Source organism: Drosophila pseudoobscura, chromosome 3 (genome assembly GCF_009870125.1).
Source record: "Drosophila pseudoobscura strain MV-25-SWS-2005 chromosome 3, UCI_Dpse_MV25, whole genome shotgun sequence".
Taxonomy (NCBI): Eukaryota; Metazoa; Arthropoda; class Insecta; order Diptera; family Drosophilidae; genus Drosophila; species Drosophila pseudoobscura.
Genome location: NC_046680.1, coordinates 8,693,800 through 8,714,213, shown reverse-complemented (window position 1 = coordinate 8,714,213; position 20,414 = coordinate 8,693,800). Strand labels below are relative to the sequence as shown.

General features: G+C 46.1%; 5 protein-coding genes across 5 annotated transcripts; 4 read left to right on the top strand and 1 right to left on the bottom strand.

Annotated features, from left to right (window-relative positions):
• Window positions 1-1,877: 1,877 nt before the first annotated feature.
• On the top strand, window positions 1,878-3,913 carry clt (cricklet). The gene is made up of 4 exons (XM_002138331.3): window positions 1,878-2,072; window positions 2,135-2,260; window positions 2,315-2,538; window positions 2,600-3,913. Exons 1-4 carry the CDS (start codon window positions 2,019-2,021, stop codon window positions 3,873-3,875), a joined length of 1,680 nt encoding a protein of 559 aa, XP_002138367.2. The 5' UTR covers window positions 1,878-2,018; the 3' UTR covers window positions 3,876-3,913.
• Window positions 3,914-5,896: 1,983 nt separating this feature from the next.
• On the bottom strand, window positions 5,897-6,773 carry LOC117183720 (vacuolar ATPase assembly integral membrane protein VMA21 homolog). Its single transcript, XM_033378609.1, has 2 exons — window positions 6,410-6,773; window positions 5,897-6,346 (listed from the first exon to the last, which is right to left on the bottom strand). The coding sequence occupies exons 1-2, from the start codon at window positions 6,554-6,556 to the stop codon at window positions 6,101-6,103; spliced, it is 393 nt and encodes a 130-aa protein (XP_033234500.1). The 5' UTR covers window positions 6,557-6,773; the 3' UTR covers window positions 5,897-6,100.
• Window positions 6,774-10,170: 3,397 nt separating this feature from the next.
• Window positions 10,171-14,278, top strand: SMC2 (structural maintenance of chromosomes 2). Its single transcript, XM_001360551.4, has 7 exons — window positions 10,171-10,433; window positions 10,494-10,805; window positions 10,868-11,597; window positions 11,665-12,092; window positions 12,161-12,430; window positions 12,494-12,687; window positions 12,755-14,278. Exons 1-7 carry the CDS (start codon window positions 10,266-10,268, stop codon window positions 14,196-14,198), a joined length of 3,546 nt encoding a protein of 1,181 aa, XP_001360588.3. The 5' UTR covers window positions 10,171-10,265; the 3' UTR covers window positions 14,199-14,278.
• A 99-nt stretch (window positions 14,279-14,377) lies between these two features.
• LOC4803949 (hormone receptor 4) lies at window positions 14,378-17,171 on the top strand. Its single transcript, XM_001360550.4, has 3 exons — window positions 14,378-14,959; window positions 15,262-15,417; window positions 15,480-17,171. The coding sequence occupies exons 1-3, from the start codon at window positions 14,957-14,959 to the stop codon at window positions 16,851-16,853; spliced, it is 1,533 nt and encodes a 510-aa protein (XP_001360587.4). The 5' UTR covers window positions 14,378-14,956; the 3' UTR covers window positions 16,854-17,171.
• A 335-nt stretch (window positions 17,172-17,506) lies between these two features.
• NaPi-T (Na[+]-dependent inorganic phosphate cotransporter) lies at window positions 17,507-20,133 on the top strand. The gene is made up of 7 exons (XM_001360549.4): window positions 17,507-17,670; window positions 17,857-18,083; window positions 18,211-18,456; window positions 18,516-18,971; window positions 19,038-19,170; window positions 19,230-19,471; window positions 19,538-20,133. The coding sequence occupies exons 1-7, from the start codon at window positions 17,661-17,663 to the stop codon at window positions 19,817-19,819; spliced, it is 1,596 nt and encodes a 531-aa protein (XP_001360586.3). The 5' UTR covers window positions 17,507-17,660; the 3' UTR covers window positions 19,820-20,133.
• The last annotated feature ends 281 nt before the right edge of the window (window positions 20,134-20,414 follow it).

The following is a 20,414-nucleotide window of genomic DNA, read 5'->3' as shown; positions in this document are numbered from 1 at the left end:
ATGTGGTTATTTTTATATTATTTATGATTAATTTATGTTATTTGTTTGTATTTTTTGTAATGTGTTTATTTAAATGAATTTATTTTTATTTTATAATTTAGTTTTTTTATATTTTTAGTTTTTTTTTTAATTTTGTTTTTTTTTTTATATTTAAATTAATTTATTTTTATTTTATTTTCACTTATTTTACTTTTGTTTATTGATTTATTCCTTTGATTATTTATTTAAATTGATTTAATTATATTTTATTATTTGTTTTTATTATATTTTATTAATTATTTATTTATATTTATTTATATCACTTTATTATTTTTAGTTTTTTTAGTATTTTTTATAATCTATTTATTTTGTTTTATTTAGTTCTATTTCATTATTATATTTTTCAATTGATTTATTATGCATTTTATTATTAATGAGTTTCATTTATATTTTTATTAAATGGTGATCACAAAGAAGGAATATTTAATTGAAGGGCGCACGCGCGCACTTTTCGAAACACACGATTTAGTTGTCCACTTTTATGACCGTATTGGATGATGGACCGGGGGGAACTGAGAACTGTGATAAGAGTGCAGCAGCGTCGACGGCTCGAAACTTCTTCGAAGAACGAGAGCGAAGCTGGTGTCCGAAAGAGCGTAGCGAACGAAAGAGGGTGGTGAGTGGGCTGCAGCAGTTCAAGATAAGTGATAAGAGTGCAGCATCGTCGACGGCTCAAAGCTTCTTCGAAGAACAAGAGCAAAGCTGGTGTCCGAAAGAGCGTAGCGAACGAAAGAGGGTGGTGAGTGGGCTGCAGCAGTTCAAGATAAGTGATAAGAGCGCAGCAGCGTTGGCCGCTCAAAACTTCTTCGAAGAACGAGAGCGAAGCTGGTGTCCGAAAGAGCGTAGCGAACGAAAGAGGGTGGTGAGTGGGCTGCAGCAGTTCAAGATAAGTGATAAGAGTGCAGCAGCGTTGGCCGCTCAAAACTTCTTCGAAGAACGAGAGCGAAGCTGGTGTCCGAAAGAGCGTAGCGAACGAAAGAGGGTGGTGAGTGGGCTGCAGCAGTTCAAGATAAGTGATAAGAGTGCAGCATCGTCGACGGCTCAAAGCTTCTTCGAAGAACAAGAGCAAAGCTGGTGTCCGAAAGAGCGTAGCGAACGAAAGAGGGTGGTGAGTGGGCTGCAGCAGTTCAAGATAAGTGATAAGAGCGCAGCAGCGTTGGCCGCTCAAAACTTCTTCGAAGAACGAGAGCGAAGCTGGTGTCCGAAAGAGCGTAGCGAACGAAAGAGGGTGGTGAGTGGGCTGCAGCAGTTCAAGATAAGTGATAAGAGTGCAGCAGCGTCGACGGCTCGAAACTTCTTCGAAGAACGAGAGCGAAAGCTGGTGTCCGAAAGAGCGTAGCGAACGAAAGAGGGTGGTGAGTGGGCTGCAGCAGTTCAAGATAAGTGATAATGGCGCAGCAGCGTTGGCCGCTCAAAACTTCTTCGAAGAACGAGAGCGAAGCTAGTGTCCGAAAGAGCGTAGCGAACGCTTCGGTCTCTGTTAGTTACGCTCTCATGTTCATTCGCTGTTAGCTCGCGCCTAAATTAACATGCGTCTGTACAGACAAGAGAATCGCTTCGATCTCTGTTAGCTTACGCTCTTATGATCTATCGCTGTTAGCTCGCTACTAAATTAACATGCCTCTGTAACCAACTGCACCGTAACTTTCCCTCCCAAATTATAAATTTCAATTACATTTTAACAGCTGTACACATGTCTGCTATGATAATAAAAGGTAGCTGCTATGAAACTACCAACAGGGGCTGCTATAAAACTGCTATAAAACCAGAATTTTGAATTTTGGGGTATAAAAATACCCCATAGCACTATGAAGGGTTAATCGCAGCGTCAGCTGTTTCGGCCAGAATTTCGGTTTTGGTTCAAAGTCCGTCCACCTTCGCGAAATCTGGTTTGATTGTTTGTTATTGCCGAATAATTGTATTGCGATTAGATAGTCGGCCTGTCGAACCGGGCGGGCTACGTAATTTGGGGCAGCAAAATGCAACGGACTGGCGGCAAATCCATTCTCGTGAGACTCTACAGCAGCATGAAGGTAATTTCATTTGTTCTGCTGCAGCATCTCTGTTAATTAATGGGATTTTTTGTGATCGCCAGGTGAAAATTCCAGTGAAGCAGGGTATTGTTGTGGGCCAGCAACAGAAGCTGCCAAGTGGCCTGGAGTACAATAGTTTCTTGGGGGTGCCATATGCCGAACCACCTGTTGGTAACCTCAGATTTCGAGTAAGTGCTTTCCCAGCCTGTAACAGATATTTATAACGTAATTTGCACATTTAGAGCCCCGTGCCGCAAGAGCGCTTCGAGGAGCATGAGCTGGACTGCAGCAAGGAGAGAGACGTGTCGCACCAACGCGATCCTTTCACCACAGAAGTGGCTGGCTCTGAGAACTGCCTCTTCCTCAATGTGTACGCCCCCAAGGGCAGAAGATCATCGTCGCCCCTGCCCGTCATGGTGTGGATTCACGGCGGTGGCTTCTTTTTTGGCAATGGCAACAGCGACTTGTGAGTGGAACTGTTCAGAGCTGCTCGGAGTAGAGCTAAGCTCTAAACTAAATACTTTCAGCCACTTTCCAGCCAAGCTCATGGAGCAGGATGTGATTGTGGTCACCCTGAACTATCGCCTCGGTGCCCTGGGATTCCTAACTTTACCGGAGGAAGGCATACACGGCAATATGGGACTGAAGGATCAGCGCATGGCCCTGCAGTGGCTGCAGGACAATATAGCCAGCTTCAATGGTGATCCCAACAATGTGACCCTCTTCGGCGAAAGCGCTGGTGGGGCGTCTGTTCACCTGCATACATATGCCCGGCACGCCAACAAACTCTTCCATAAGGCCATCATGCAGAGCGGAACGGGCAACATGGAATGGGTGTTTCAACCAGATGCAGCATTTAAAACACGTCGACTGGCCGAACTGCTGGGCGGCGGCGATTTTGGGAGCAACACGAAGGCCCTGTTGGAGTTCCTTCAGTCTGAGAAAGTGAAACCGATTGGTATTTTGGCCAATACGATGAAAGTACTGACTGCGGATGAACGGCGTCGTCACCTGCCGTTCGCCTTCAAGCCTGTTGTCGAGGAGGCCAGCAGTCCGGATAGTTTCATCGATCAGAATATTTTGGATCTGATGCACAAAAGGGATCACGTGGGGAAAATGCCCATGATCATGGGCTACAACTCTGCGGAAGGACTGGCAATGATTGTAAGGGCCAAGACGAAACTGGAGGAATACGAACAAGATCTTGCGCGAACGGTGCCCCGCAACCTGGTGCCAGACCCACAGGCACCAGAAGCTCAGGAAGCAGCAGCTGACATACGTAACTTCTACTTCGACGGCCAGGCATTGACCAAGAAACATCTTGACAGTATGGTGGATTTGTTCTCCGACTATCACTTCAGCATGGATCTGCAGATTGCGGCAGAAATCCATGCCAACTGTCAGACGCAGTCGCCACTGTACTTCTATCGTCTGGACTACGTTGGCGGTCGCAATCTATACAAAACCATCTTCCAGAATGAGAATCTTCGCGGAGTAGCCCATGCTGATGATATTTGCTATCTATTCCAGATGGCCGGCGACGATTCTCCGATGCAAAAGGATGATGCGCTCGTCTCGGAGAGGATTTGCCAGATGTGGGCGAATTTCGCGCGGCACGGAATCCCATCCGACAGTTGGAAACCTGTACAAAAAGCCCTGCCTGGGCAGGCCATGCAGCTAGACTGCCTACTCATTGATCGGGAATGCAAAATGCAAAAGAATCCGGATGGAGACCGTATGGATTTCTGGCGCAGCATGTACAGGCGATACAGCCCCCAGTGTTCTGTGAGGGCCAAACTGTAAATTGTATTGAATAAATAAAATCAAAAGCGCTAAAATTCTTTAAGATTCAAATTATCGTGGAGTGTATTTTACAGCACACTGATCATCGACAATGGGTTAACTGTATGTATTACGTTGCCTGTTTTTTTGTTGACCTTATTAGTTTAAACCTGATTTTAAGACACAATACAATAAAATGGAGTAATTAAAAGCAAGCTACTTCTCTTGCAGAAAATTTATTTATCAATGGCCTGAAATTATATGGGAAAAGCCAAAGTTTTTAGTTAGTCAGCATTATTTGATGGATCAAAATCGAGCAAAAGGAACGATTTTCTCGTACGTTTTATTTGTTTGACCTTTTTCGTAAAAACCCTTTTTTTTATGCAAACTCAAGTAAAAGCAAGTATTTAAATTAAACCAATCCTTGACGGAGAACAATTAACCTATTATAAGTCAAGGGGGTATTTTAATTTTCCACCGAAAATAATGAAAATTTCATAATGTTAGCGCAGTTTAGGTGAAAGATTTAGTGTGTTTTTTTAAGTTCAGAGGAAAGAATCTATAAGAAGAATTTACAATCGTTAATATTTTTCGCCATTTACCTCAAGTAGTTCAACTATTTAAATAGAGGGGGTTTTAGTGGGCTAAGTTCAGTTTTACAGCATATGAGACGCTATTGTTGTTGAGGAACCAAAATTGAGGCAAAAAAAAAAGTAAAGTATTTAAAATAAGCCTGTCGAGTAGAAAATATGTAGATTCATTAATTGGATAAAATTATATGTCCACGGAATGTAAACATCGTGGAATAATTATCTTAAATTCGTCGGTATATTTATGGTATATTTTTAAAATGAGACGGTATATTTTGGTATATTTTTGAGGGTCGAAATAAACAAAACCACTAACCATACAGTATATAGATGTGCCAGTTCATACAACGAAAGTGTCACGTACCCCAGAGTGACGTCATCATGAGAGAGAGAGCGCAGAGAGAACATCTTTGCATGTGTTAGTACACACGCAATATGTTTCGACAAAAATATGTGATTGTATGTTTTTTCAGATTTTTTGAACTCTCTCAGGTCTGATCTGTTTTGCCACCAGCATGTTTTAGTGTATGGGTGCACATGCATTCTCACGTACTTTGCGTGTGTGTGTTTACTATTGCTGGCCGCTAGAACTGAAATTTGAGTTTGGTTCTTGTTTCGGGTCTTTTGATGGACTGACCTACCGCCACAAAATAAATGAAGAATGGGCAGGGGGTGGGGGTATGGTACACTAGGGCGCGGGAAATGAAATAAAAGCTGTTATTTGTTTGATTTATACCACAAAATATAAAATATTACAATAATATAATTACACATTTATTTCCTTATTTTAAACAGGTTGATTATTTATTCTCGACTATATATAATAATATAATTGCACATTTATTTCCTTATCTTAAGCAGGTTGATTATAAATTATACAAATTATGCAAACGCCGTCGGTTCTCGACTTTATTGTTTACTATAACTAAAACAATGATGTATCTAAATATACAATATAAGAAAAAATATATATATACTTAAATAAATATGCATAAATATAAATGGAATTGGTTTTACATATATTTCAAATCAATTGTCAATCGCTCGCTTTCCGACGGGAATCTGCCAAGTACAAATTTAGATGCCGGTCGCACCTTGAATACTCTCATGGACAATACCCATACATTTTCTAATTCAATTATAAAATATCTTATGTACATAAATATTAAAGATTATTACATTCGTATATTGCATGAGGATTTTCAAAATTACTGTTGTCTTTATAATTGTAATAATTATATTATTATATATTATTATTGTTGTAAAATGTGGATCGGAACCCATTGATCGTGAATTATATCTGACCTGTGATATGTCGGCCAGCTCAAAGCAAGCTCCCAGGTTGTAGATTTTCTTTCGCGACTTTGCCAGCATTGTTTTGACAGCCTCCATCCAGGAATATTGGCGCACCAAATGTCTGCCTCAATTCAGATTCAATAAACCGCGCATTTAACTTAATAATGTCTTTTTTAATGCAAAATTAGAGACAAAAAACACTAGACAACAAAGTGGGTTGAACGTTTTTCCCGCTGCTATCGAGAGTTATGCATATAACTGTCGGGCATATAAACATTGTATGTGTATGTACAAAAGTGTTTCGTTTGACTTAATACTTTCTAGAACAAAAATGCAAATGGTGAACGTCCTCGATGAAGCTTAGTCGACCTTCGATGCCTTGGAGCCGGAGCCTTCAAAGTAGGCGCGGTAGATAAACAGTCCCAGAGCAATGTGTAAGGCCACCATGGCACCGACCGCCGAGGAAATGTTAACTTTCAACTCGCTCATTCCGAAGGAGCCATCCAAAACGACGGCCTTTAACAGAAAGAATGTGATCACAGGTAGGAACACAATTAGCATCCAATAGAAGATCACTGTTTTGAAAGAGCTATAGTCCTGAGAGTCCTAGAAACATAAACAAGACAAGGGTTTAGCTACCGGCAACTCCGTGGCCATTGTGTACCTTACCTCGGACTGCTGTCTGGCCTGCTTTGAGCGGGCAGCGGCACCGCCAATGCCAGCGCTGGTTTTCTTAGTTTTGCTCGTCATTTTTCTAAATATTTTTGAACTTATTCCAATTGAAAATTGACGCTTTCGTTGTATGAAATGGCACATCTACATACTGTATGGTTAGTGTCAAAATGTATGATAAAATCGAATGGCCGGCAAAAGCAAAATCAAATATCAGAATTTATCAGTTTATTATCAGTTAAATTTACGAAAACTTCTAAAAGAGTCACGGTTAAATGTATAAACCCTATAATAGAAGCAGAAGAGGAACCAACCTCAGCCACCGCACTTGACACCCCGTCACTATACCCGAGGGTAATCGCCTAGGGACAGGCTAATAACAAACGTTGGGGGAGTGACATATCCATAATTCCCCACATCCCATACACATTATGTTTATGTACAATTCATCCACCCCATCCACACAAGTAACAGGACCCCACTCAAGAATCAATAACTGTTTCTTCCCATACTCCAAGCAAGGGCCCCCCATAATATAAACAATGGACCACATTGTTTCAGCAACATTAGAATCACGCCACTCTCGAGAAATCGATTCTTTAGAATCACGCCACTCATGAGGACCAATCAAAGCTAGACATAAAACCAAGGAGTATCACATTCCTAGCTCCGTCATGTAATGCAACACCGATCGCCAGCAGTGGATGCCTTTCATCAAAGCCGACGCATCCCCAAATATCGATCCAGGCACGTACGCCACCGACACGAAGATGCAGCCGAGGAAAGCAACGCCCGAAGCCAGAGTCGGGAGTTCCAAGAGAAGGGCTCATGGAAACTAGCCAGCAGCAGAGAGATCAGTTCCGTTTGAGACAAGCAGACCGAAAGTCAAGTCGGGGAATTCATTTAAATCTTGTGACATAAAGATATTTAAGTTGTAAAATAAAAGTCTTTGTTAAAAACTTAAAATCGAGTTGCGGATATTTAACTATATATACAATACCAAAGACTATACAATACCAAGATGTTGCATGAGCGACCAAAAAGCTGACCACCGGTTTTGAAATTCCTCACTAAGATATATCACTGCAACATAGCCGAAGGCAGAATCCATGTGGACATTCTAAACTCATCCTGGAGGAGATCAGGAGATCAAAATAACAATTTTGTTAGCGTTGGTTTTTGGATTTTATTCAAGCCCCAGAGCAAACCGAAGGCTGCTGCTTCGACCAAGATGGCGACTGCTCGGCGTGGCACCACACCCGGCGGCACGGCGACGCCCGCAGCGGAGGCCGTGGGCAACCCACCCGTCACGGGGCGCTTTGTGGGCGGGTACTGGCTGCGAAGTCTCAAGGCTGTGCCGTCCACGTCTACGTCCAGAACGCTGCGCGGCTGCGTTTTCATTTGCACCACAGAACTGCCAGCTTAGCTAAATGAGGGACTATGCACAGCACCAATTATCACAGACAAAATGCGGTTGCGGAGGTTCAATTACGCTCCAAGAAGTGTGGTTGCGGAGGTTCAATTTCGCTCCAAGAAGTGTGGTTGCGGAGGTTAGATTACGCTCCAAGAAGTCTAGTTGCGGAGGTTCAATTACGCTCCAAGAAGTCTAGTTGCGGAGGTTTATTTACGCTCCGAGAAGTCTAGTTGCGGAGGTTCAATTACGCTACGAGAAGTCTGGTTGCGGAGGTTCAATTACGCTCCGAGAAGTCAGGTTGCGGAGGTTCACTTACGCTCCGAGAAGTCTGGTTGCGGAGGTTCAATTACGCTCCGAGAAGTCTGGTTGCGGAGGTTCAATTACGCTCCGAGAAGTCTGGTTGCGGAGGTTGAAGTACGATTCGAGAGGAATTCGAGGCGGATATGTTGGGCCGATGGCGGGCCGATTGTGGCTCTGGCGTCGTTGCTTTATATACAAAATTCAGCTTGTAATGTGACCGTTGGTGTTGCGCTGCGGGCACACTGGGTACCAGTGCTGCCAGATTTTGAGAGTCACCATAAGCTAGATTGAAGAGAAAAAAGCTAGAATAAGCTTACAACTACACTAACCATAAAACACATCAAAATATGGGATAATTGCATTTTTTATTAATGTAATTACATGATTTTATCCATTTCATTATGCCATGGCCGAGTGCTCAGCAATGTACAAACAAAATGCAGGCATTTGCTCCTCTGATTTTGAAGACTTTCTAACAAAAAGTATTTTGTTAGCTTGTGCCATGCTTACATTGGACGCAAGCATGCTGGACGACAGCATGCTGCCGTAATTTCAACTTGGCTTCTATTGTTGCTTACAAAAACAGCAGAACGCTTTTGTGGGGTCAGTTGGCAAATTGCTTATTTTTTGTATGTAAATGTGCAAACATGTACAATACTGAAGTGTGATTGAAACTTATCAGTAATTATAAGGTAATAATTACCTTACATTTATACACAAAATTGGACGATATACCAAAATACGAACAACATATATGATTTTTGTCCAATTTATCGATACTAATTAAAAAATATTACAATCAAATCAGAAACAAAAATGGTTTTGTACTAAATTTTTTTAAGTTAAAATAAGCTAAAAGAAATTTGAAATAAGCTAGATATCTCGCTGTAAGCAATGCAAATACTTTTCAAGCTATTCGATTTAAAAATAAACAAAATCTAGCTTAAAAAAAGCTAAAATGGCAACAAATAATTAATTAATTAAAACAGTGAAGAATATCCAAGAGACTGACAACAACATACATACATAAATTCACATATGTAAGTGCATACGTACATATATACATATGTACATATGTGTGTACACATACATATTCGTTTTTGTCAACTCTAAAAGAGGAGAAATTAAATAGGAATATCTCTTGCATTTATCAGCTAAATTTAGAAGACAACATATACATATCAATATTTTATAATAACAAATAGGTACCACCTGCTAAAAAAAGCTTATAAACAATATTATTTAGACGTTAATAAGCGACGGCGTTTGCATAATTTTTATAATTTATAATAATCCTGTTTGAAATAAGGAAATAAATGTGTAAATATATTATTTTAATATTTTATATTTTGTGGTATAAATCAAACAAATAACAGCTTTTATTTCATTTCCCGCGCCCTAGTGTACCATACCCACCCCCTTCCCATTCTTCATTTATTTTGTGGCGGTAGGTCAGTCCATCAAAAGACCCGAAACAAGAACCAAACTCAAATTTCAGTTCTAGCGGCCAGCAATAGTAAACACACACACGCAAAGTACGTGAGAATGCATGTGCACCCATACACTAAAACATGCTGGTGGCAAAACAGATCAGACCTGAGAGAGTTCAAAAAATCTGAAAAAACATACAATCACATATTTTTGTCGAAACATATTGCGTGTGTACTAACACATGCAAAGATGTTCTCTCTGCGCTCTCTCTCTCATGATGACGTCACTCTGGGGTACGGATAGCGCAAGCCGGTGTGTGACACTTTCGTTGTATGAACTGGCACATCTATATACTGTATAGTTAGTGACAAAACAGAATGCCAGGATTAGATGATATACCAAAATACGAATACAAAATATGACTTGTCCGATTTCTCGCTAAAAATTAACAAATATTACAAACAATTACAAAAATTAAAAAACAGTAGTAAATTATTTTTAGCCAAAATGAGCTAAATAAACTGTTAAATAAGCTAGATTTCAAGCTATAAGCATTTCAATTATTTTTCAAGCTATTTGCTATAAAAGAAGCTAAATCTAGCTTAAAATAAGCTAAAATGGCAACACTGAAACAGACGCCAATTCTGAATTGGCGCTAAAACATACGGGAAGGAAAACGGAATTGAATTGTGAATAAGTTGCAGCAATATGTACGTAAAAAAGCTGGTGCTCGACGGCTTCAAATCGTACGGTCGGCGCACGGAAATCGATGGCTTCGATCGGGAGTTTACGGCCATCACCGGTCTGAACGGCTCCGGGAAATCCAACATTTTGGACAGCATTTGCTTCGTGCTGGGCATCAGTAATCTGCAGAATGTAAGTTCCGCCAGATACATATAACACAACATTATTTAATGCGCCAGAAACACTTTGAAGGTGCGCGCCTCCGCTCTGCAAGACTTGGTGTACAAGAATGGACAGGCGGGTATAACGAAGGCAACGGTGACCATTGTGTTTGACAACACAAATGCCCTGCAGTGTCCGACGGGGTACGAGAAGTGCCGCGAGATTTCGGTGGCCCGCCAGGTCGTTGTCGGTGGCAAGAACAAATTCATGATCAATGGCAAGATTGTGCAGAACAAGAAGGTGCAGGATTTCTTCTGTTCCATCCAGTTGAATGTGAACAATCCCAACTTCTTGATCATGCAGGGCAAGATCCAGCAAGTGCTCAACATGAAGCCCAAGGAGGTAAGTACAGGCGTCTCTACCGCTCTCTTCCACAAGCTGTTTTACTGTCTCTTTGCATGCAGGTGCTCTCCATGGTGGAGGAGGCCGCTGGCACCAGCCAGTATAAGACAAAGCGCGATGCCACCAAGAATCTAATCGAAAAAAAGGAATCCAAAGTGCGGGAGACCACAGCTTTGTTGGAGGAGGAGGTCTATCCCAAGCTGGTCAAGCTGCAAGAGGAACGCGCTGCCCACGAGGAGTACAATAAACTCAAGCGCGAAATCGATTATCTAACCAGAATCTACATCTCTGCGAATTACCTAAAGCAGTGCGAAAAACTGAAACAGTTGGAGACTAGTGAACAAAAGATAGACGATCGCATAGCCAGTTGCCTTTCGACGCGTGACAAGAACTTGGAAGAAATGGAAGCTATTGAAATCGCTCTCAAGGAGATGCAGGAGAAGATTGATGCCGAGATGGGTGGATCGATAAAGGAGCTCGAGGCGCAACTGAGCGCTAAGCGTGCCCAGGAGGCCAAAGCCTCGGGCAGCCTGAAGGCAGCGCAGGGCACCGTTGAACAAGACCAGCGGAAGATAAGTACGGCCGCCAAGAACATTGCCGACGACGAGCGTGCACTCACCAAAAAGGAGGCCGCCATGTCAAAGGTTCAGGGGGAATTTGAAGCTCTAAAAGAGGCAGATGCGACCGATACCAAGGCCTATGAAGCTGCCCGGCGGAAGCTCGAGGCTGTCTCTCAGGGTCTGTCCACCAATGAGGATGGTCAGGCGAGCACATTGCAGGAGCAGCTAATAGGTGGGTGACTCCTTTATGCAACGATTACAATCTTTGCTTACCTTACCTATTCTGCTTCGCTTTTCAGTGGCCAAGGAACAGTTGAGCGAGGCACAGACCACAATCAAAACCTCGGAGATGGAGCTGCGGCACACGCGAGGTCTTTTAAAACAAAAACAGGGCGAAACGCAGACGAACGATGCTGCCTATGAGAAGGACAAGGGTCTGCACGACCAGCTTCTGGTGGAGATCCAGAGCCTTGAGCGACAACTGCAAGGCCTCAACTATGAGAGCGGGCAGTTCGAGCAGCTGCGGGAGCAGAGAAACCAACTGCACACGCGCAAGCGTGACCTTAAGCGAGAGCTGGATCGTTGCAATGCCTCTCGCTACGATCTGCAGTACCAGGATCCAGAGCCGAACTTTGATCGCCGCAAAGTGCGTGGCATGGTGGGGAAGCTCTTTCAGGTGTCCGATATGCAAAACTCCATGGCCTTGATGACCGCAGCAGGCGGAAGTGTAAGTACCTCATGTAGTTCTGGAGTTGGGAATTTCCTTGTGACTAATATCCGATTTTTGGCCCCCAGTTGTACAGCTATGTGACGGACGATGATCTGACCAGCAAAAAGATCCTGCAGAGGGGCAACTTGCAGCGGCGTGTCACCATGATGCCCATCAACAAGCTTAATTCGCATCCCCTTAACAAGAACGTGGTGGACTATGCCCAGAGCAAGGTTGGCCCAGAGAATGTCCAGTGGGCCCTGTCCCTTGTCCAGTACGATCGCTACTATGAGCCGGTCATGAAGTTTTGCTTTGGCAGCGTTCTAATCTGTAAAGATCTGGACGTGGCCAAGAAGGTAAGTGATAGCAGCAGCATAGCAATATAGATTCTTTCCTCACCATTCGTATTCCTTCTGCAGGTCAGCTACGATCCGCGTATAAATTGCCGTTCGGTTACATTGGAAGGCGACTTGGTGGACCCGCACGGCACTGTATCGGGTGGTGCTGCGCCTAAGGGAGCAAACATCTTGGAGGAATTGCACTCTATCCGCGAATTGGAAAAGAATTACAAGAATCTCGAGGTCGAGTTGCAGCGTGTGGAGCAGGAAATGGCGTATGTGTAGAGGAAGAGGCACATCGCAAGGCACAATTTAATTCCACTTAAATCAATCTATTTGCAGTTCCATCGAGAATCTGGCCCACTCGTACAACAAGATTAAAGAGAATCTTGATCTGCGCCAGCACGAGGTGACCATGTGCAAGAGCCGTCTGGCCCAGACCACATTCCAGCAGAACCAGGCCGAGATCGAGGAGATGAAGGTGAAGGTCCAGTCCCTGGAGCAGCAGAATGCAGATTCCCGGGAAAAGCAGAAGACCTCCCAGGTCAAGATCAAGGATATCGAGGCAAAGTTGGCCGATGCCAAGGGGTATCGCGAGCGCGAGCTAAAGTCGGCCACCAATGAGGTGAAGGAGACCAAGCAGAGGGCGGAGAAGTCGAGTGCCAATTGGAAGAAGCGAGAGCAGGAGTTCGAGACACTGAAGCTAGAGATCACTGAGCTACAGAAAACCATTGAATCATCCAAGGAGCAGCACCAGGAGATGGTCGAAAATCTCGAGAAGTTCATAGCCGATCTGGCTGCTCTGCAGGAGAAGAGCTCTAGTGCAGAGTCCGAGGTGGCGGCGCTCGAGCAGGGCATTAAAGCGCAGAAGGATAAGCTGAATGCCCAGAACAAGGAGATGCGAAACTTGCAGGTGAAGAGGGAAAAGATGGAAAAGCAGAACCAGGAACTTGAGCTGCAGGTAAAGAAAAAGGAGAATGAAAAGAGCAAGTCCGGTAATCTGACCAACGAGGCCAAGAGGCGGATTCAAGACCTAGAGGTAAAGTATCCCTGGATTCCAGAGGAAAAAAGTGCCTTTGGCGTGAAGAACACCCGCTACGACTACAGCAAGACGAATCCCATTGAGGCTGGCAAAAAGCTGGAACAGATGCAGGAGAGTAAGGATAAAATGGAGCGAACGCTTAACATGAATGCCATCGCGATTCTGACCCGAGAGCAGGAGAACTACGACGAGACACAGCGTCGCCGCAACATCGTGGCCCTCGACAAGGAGAAGATTAAGAAAATTATTGTGAAAATGGACGAAGAGGAGCAGGAACAGCTGAGCCGCGCGGCTACCGAAGTTAACAGCAATTTCAGTAGCATTTTCAGCGCTCTCCTGCCGGGTGCCGATGCCTGTCTCAATCCCGTCCTGACCAACGGCTGTCTAACAGGCCTTGAGATCAAGGTCGGCTTCAATGGCACGTGGAAGGAGAGTCTCGGTGAACTGTCCGGTGGCCAAAAGTCTCTGGTGGCTCTATCCCTTGTCCTGGCCATGCTGAAGTTCTCGCCAGCTCCCCTCTATATATTGGACGAGGTGGACGCCGCCCTGGACATGTCGCACACGCAGAACATTGGCAGCATGTTGAAGCAGCACTTTACTAACTCTCAGTTCCTTATTGTGTCGCTCAAGGACGGCCTCTTCAATCATGCCAATGTGCTGTTCCGCACGCTATTCGAGGAGGGCGTCTCTACCGTCTCGCGGCAGGTCAGCAGATCGGGCACCACCGGTGGCCACAAACGTTGATCTGTTTTCAGTGCTGGTTCTACTAGTTCATTCTCATTTTGAAAATTTAAATCTCATCTACATTCACGAGAGAATTCATGTATGTACATATACAAATAATTGAATACTGAAAATAAATACTATTTTACCTATAAATTTACTAGTAAAATGAATATAATAATATAGGAAAAATTATATTGAAGAGAAGGACTATTCGCCGCGCAGGAGAGGGCTGTATATGTACCATATATTTTTTGATCCACAATTTCAAACATCAAGAACGGCCTTATCTACCAGAAAAGCCAACCTGGTCTTGATCGGATCATTATTTTAGCGAGAATGAAGATTTTTCTCTCTTGACTGTCAACATTTTATTTCGATTCAAAAATTACATTCAAACTTCCTAACGGACAGTGCCCAGTGGCGCGCACATTTCCAACAGGGTCTGTGTGCGATGGCAGCACCAGCAGCAAACGTCAAACTGACTGACCGACAGAGACGAAGCGACTGACTGACTATGCGGTGCACGTGCAAAAGCGAGACGGAACGTTTGGTGAGACCGTCGAACGCACACACACGGCGATACAAATGCGTTTGTGTGCGCGATAGAAGAGGAAGAAGCAACCCGAAGAGCAGCACAACACTACACAACAATGATTTTGAGGGAGGTGAAAAACTGAATAAAATTGCACAAAAATCGAATAAAACCTAAATAACGGCGGTCGCAAAATAAAATATTCAAGATTTCGAGCAAACGCAGATTCCTCCACAGGCTCACAATGGTAATTATCCTCGCCCATTCTTCAAAATCATCCGCGTGTTAGGCGAGGAAAAAATGTATAGACACCGCTGGCATTTGCCTCTGCCTCTGGCACGGACGGGACACACAGCATAGACAACAATACAATCAAGTGATGTGATGTGATGCCTCCCCGTCAGTGTCAGTGGCAACAATAGAATAGATTCCATTAGAGACTAGAGCTTTTACTCTGACAAAACTATGGATTATTTTATAGTCTTCTTGAAACTTTCCTTTGTCTGCCTCGACACCCAACTTAAAAAGTTCCCCCACTTTGTTTTCTAGGATCGTGTGACGAAGCCGCAAAAGAAAATGCTCATCACGTTGCTGCGGGAGACCAAGTACATGGAGGGCAAGAAGGAGAAGGAGTGGTACTGGGAGAAGATCCAAGCTGCGTTGAACACCATCGGACCCAAGAAGACCATTATACAATGGAAGAAGGTGAGTGGATCCTATCCTCTCCAGGGAGCAACACAATAGTCTGTACGATTATCCCTTTGCAGTGCTGGCGGGATATGCGGCTGACCACGCGGAAGAAACTGGCGGAGCTGAAGCGCTGCCAGCTGTCGGGGGGCTCGCCGCCCCCCGGCATTGAGCTTAACCAGGAGGACAACGATATTATTGACATTGTGGGGACGGAGTACTTTTACGAGGAGATGAACGGCGAGCTGAAGCCGGAGAACTTCATGTCCGGGTTCGATTATGCGCCAGAGCACCTCTGTGACGCCATTCTGACGGCGGCTGTGGGCCATCATCAGCAGCACATGCAGCACCAGAAGGATCCCCAGTCGCATGCGGTCCAGCAGTCGCAGGATCATCATACCAACGATGGTGAGACGAGCGATGCGCCTGGCTCATCGAATGGTGGCTCGTACCAGGGAGTAGCTGTATCCCAGCTGCAGGCGCACAATGGAGCTGGCGCTGGAGGGGAGCACGGTAACGGCTCGCAGGCGCATCCGGGAATGCCTCAACATCCAGCCTTCCATGGCGGTCTGCATCCACATCTACTGAGGCGTCAGGCCGGCAATACGCCGCTGCCCAGGGAGACGCCGTTCGAGGAGAAGCTGCTGCAGTTCATGCAGGATGCGTTCCCCAAGAAGAGCAAGAAGCGCAAGCAACGCGATCCGGACAAGCTCTTCCTGCTGTCGCTCTACGAGGAGATCAAGCGTGTGCCCGAGGAGATACGCCTGGACGTAAAGTCCGAACTAATGCAGATCCTGAAGAAGTACCAGAAGAAGTCGCCGGTCAAGGCGGAGAAATCATCGGCCTCCTCCACCTCCACGTCCTCGAAGCAGAGCACAAGCAGCAGCAGCGGCAGCTCCGTGACCGCACATCTGTCGCACAGCATGTACCAGCTGCAGAAGAAGTACGACAAGGGCGAGCGGGAGTCCTCGCCCCAGTCGCAGGTGGAGCGGGTCTCTGCCGCCTCGGCCGTGTCCCTACACGTCCCCCAGCAGCTGCCGCTCTTCCAGCTTCAGAAGAAGTACGAGGAGAGCGCCGCCGAGAAGGCTCACCAGCAACAGCAGCAGCAGCAGAGCGAGCAGCGCAAACATGTGGAGGCGCATCAGCAGCAGCATGCGGCCCACCAGCAGCCGCCGCCTCCTCCGCCCAACGAGCAGCATCTCCACCACCCGCAGATGGCCCACAACATCATGTTTCCGCTGGCGCAGCTGCGCAACGAACAGCAGCCGCCGACGCAGCAGCACCATGCCCACAATCCCCACCAGCAGCAGCAACAGCAACAGCAGCAACATCCCCACCAGCAGCAGCAGCAGCAGTCGCAACAGCACCACCCGCCAACGATCTTCGGATCGGCCACCAGCACAACTGCCATGAGCGCCGAGCGCCCGGCCATGTCTTACGAGAATGTCGGATGAGTGTTGAGCCGTCTGTGGGAAGCTACTTGTGTTGCACCACGGCCCACGACGGTGTCACCCACGACGGCAGACCCACACCACTGTTAGCCAAGCTTCTGCGAACTTTGAACTGTGTGCAACCTTACCTTAGGTTCTATTCGTCTAATCCCTATGCTAGCCTATACCTAAGTACGATACATTGTCTGAATGTAGAGCCATGATATGATCTGATCCTCATGTAAATGTTCCAGTGGCAATATAGTTAGATCGTGACCCGTGAATTTATCGATGTATACACAAAATGCAATAACTCAAATATAAATGTATCTTTAGACTGTATGAGGAATGGCCACTGTATCTGGTAGCTCCCATCTCTGTGTGGACTTTGCGGCTGGGTAATTAATCCTTCTCCTGGCTATCCTATCCATTAAACTGTCACCTGGTACGAGTACGCGTATTAGTTGACTTGTCTGTTGTTCCCATACTATATGCGTAAGCACGCCAGGTCATAAAGCTTGTCAACCGGCTGACTGATCAGCTAAAAATGAGAACTTTATCTGGTCCCATCGCATGCGAGATGAGCGATCCACGAGCAGAGCTGCAACATAAGCCAAGCGGCGAGCGCTTATCAGTGGCGTGGCGAGCGGCCTGGCGTGGGTGTGTGGCACACAGATCTCAATGGGTTTGGGCATTCTAGTCTGGCAATTGGACGAGTCGGTTCGTTGTCGCTGCGATCTCAAATCCGATCAGATCCTGTCAATCCGGCGATGAGGAAACCGATTCAAGTGCAAGATCGCTGATTAAAACAGAAGAATCAACTCATTCGCCATGGCTGAAGGTACTGTATTGTACTAAAGGGGGGGCTACAGTTCAACTCTACAATGATCAAGTTCATCTTAGCATCTGGCTCAAGATCTGGCACTGTTTCAAACCACAAGCCACGCTTGTTGGGGCTTCACATTTCATGTTCTGTGAAGATCACCCGCCCAAAGATACATATCTCTATCGCGCTCTGTTCTTTCAGTCGAGGCCCGCACTGTGCTCTGGTACATGACGTTCATGGGATTCATTGTGAACTACATGATTCGGATCAATCTGAACATCACCATCGTGGACATGATTGCCGGCAAAGGTGAGGTGGTGCCCCTCAATCAGTCCTCCCTCGAACTGGTGAACGCATCGGACTTTGCCTCTCTTCCGGATGACAGCGAGAGGTTCTCACTGGAGCGGTGGTTTCTTGATTGGGCTAATGTGAGTGCGCGTTCGGATATGTGAATCACATGTTAAGTGGTTAATGGATGCAGCTTGTGCAGCGGAATGCGGAATACGGGGCGTATGAGTAACGCTATCTCTCCCTCCATCTCCTTCTCTTTGACAGATTGGCTATGATCGGGAGGGCTTCCACTGGAACGAGAAGCAGCAGGGCGCTCTGTTGGGGTCCTTCTTCTGGGCCCACTGGACCCTGCAGATACCCGGCGGCATTCTGGCCACCAAATACGGCACCAAGCTGATCTTTGGCTGGTCGAACGGCATCGGAGTCTTCTGCTGCTTCCTCATACCGATTGTCTCCTACTGGAGCTACACGGGTCTGATTTGTCTGCGTGTCTTCCAAGGCTGGATAACTGTAAGACGGATAGCCTGGATGCAGGTTTCGCGCGGTTCACTGATCGTATCCTCTTTTAGGGATTGGCCTGGCCCTCGATGCATGTTCTGACCGCCAAATGGATACCGCCCAACGAGAGGAGCAAGTTCGTCAGCGCCTATCTGGGCAGCTCGGTCGGAGTGGCGCTGTTCTACCCCATCTTTGGCTACATCATCGACTGGACCAGCTGGGAGTGGGTATACTATATTTGCGGCGTTGTCGGCACTCTGTGGTTCATTGCCTGGCAGTTCCTCGTCTACGACACACCTGCCGAGCATCCGCGCATCGCCGACTCGGAGCGTAGATACATCGAAAAGTCGCTGGGCGCCTCCGTGCAGAGCAGCAACAAGGGTCCGACGCCCTGGATGGCCATAGCTACCTCGCGGCCCGTCTGGCTAAATGTGGTGGCACAGTGGGGCGGCATTTGGGGTTTGTTCACCCTGATGACGCATGCCCCGACCTACTTCCGATTGATCCATCACTGGAACATCCGAGCGGTGAGTGGTTGCTCCTCCGCAAGAGAGAGAGTCGGAAGAGAGTAATGGGAGACTTCTTTTTCTCAGACGGGTTTCCTCTCCGGCCTGCCACATCTGATGCGGATGATATTCGCCTATACCTTCTCCATCCTGGCTGACTATCTGCTGCGAACGGATCGCCTGAGTCGCACCAATGTCCGCAAGCTGGCCACCTTTGTCTGTGAGTATTGTGGAGCTCCTCCAGAACTCCTAAATCTCTTCCTTCTCCTTTTCCTGCAGGCTGTGGTGTCAAGGGTCTGGTGGTGCTGGCATTGGCCTACTTTGGCTATAATGCAATGGCAGCCATTCTGCTGGTGACCTTGGCCACCATGTTCCATGGAGCAGTGTCCTCCGGCCCGTTGGCCTCGATGGTGGATCTGTCGCCCAACTATGCGGGCATTGTTCTGGGTGTTAGTGGCATGATTGGAGGCATGCCGGGTTTCATCTCACCCCTGATTGTGGGTCACCTGACCCAGGGTAATGTAAGTTTCTTCCTGGAGATCTTTTCCCAGTTGCTTTTATTTGAATGAGTCGTGTTTTTCCTCCAGCAAACCATCGAAGCCTGGAAGAAAGTGTTCCTTCTGAGCTCCGCCATGCTGACGGGCAGTGGCATCCTGTATGTCCTCTTCTCGGAGTCCACGTTACAGCCGTGGAACAGTGGCTGCCACGCACTGCCCGATGCTGGACTCAAGGAGCTGCAGACCTTAGAGGCGAGGCTGGAGGATGAGGAGGAAAAGAAACCACTCAACAGATCAGATGCCGATCATGTCACGACAGAGGCCGAGGCGGAGACGGAGACCGAGACCAAAACAAAATCCATTCAGCTCTGAAATGTGACAATCCAGCACGTCATCCCCCTCTTTATTGGCCCCCAGGTCCGTGTTGGTTATGGCACCCAGCCCGTGGACGCCTGATAGGGCTTATCGGTCTGCGAATCGGGGGAAATATTTGCCCACGGATTTGGGCGAGTTTAGGCGTCTCCAACCTCCAGCTTTAAGTAAACTCGTAATAATAACAACATACCATGCATATATAGTCGTAAGATTAGGTTCCTCCATCCACCCAATGTCTGTCTGTCCACAGTTTGTGTGTGTGTGTGCGTGTGTGGTCGTAGTCAAATACACAAAAGGGAAAAGATTTATTAGTCAAATGTTTAATTGCTCTCCAACACCTCGATCCCACACGCCCTCCCTGACAGTTGAAGCTGAACCAGATTAGGTGCAGGGGTCTGGGATCACTTGGGGACTGCATGACGATGGGTGGATAACGGTTGTCTGCGATTCCGGTAGCTCGGAGAGATTAGCTGCTTTTTTTGGTCTTCAACGGAATGGTAATATCTGGAAGTCTTTGTGCTGTGAGATATCTTTATGCATATATACTATATACTTCGAAAAGTTGATATGTAAGTCTCCTTTGGATAGAATA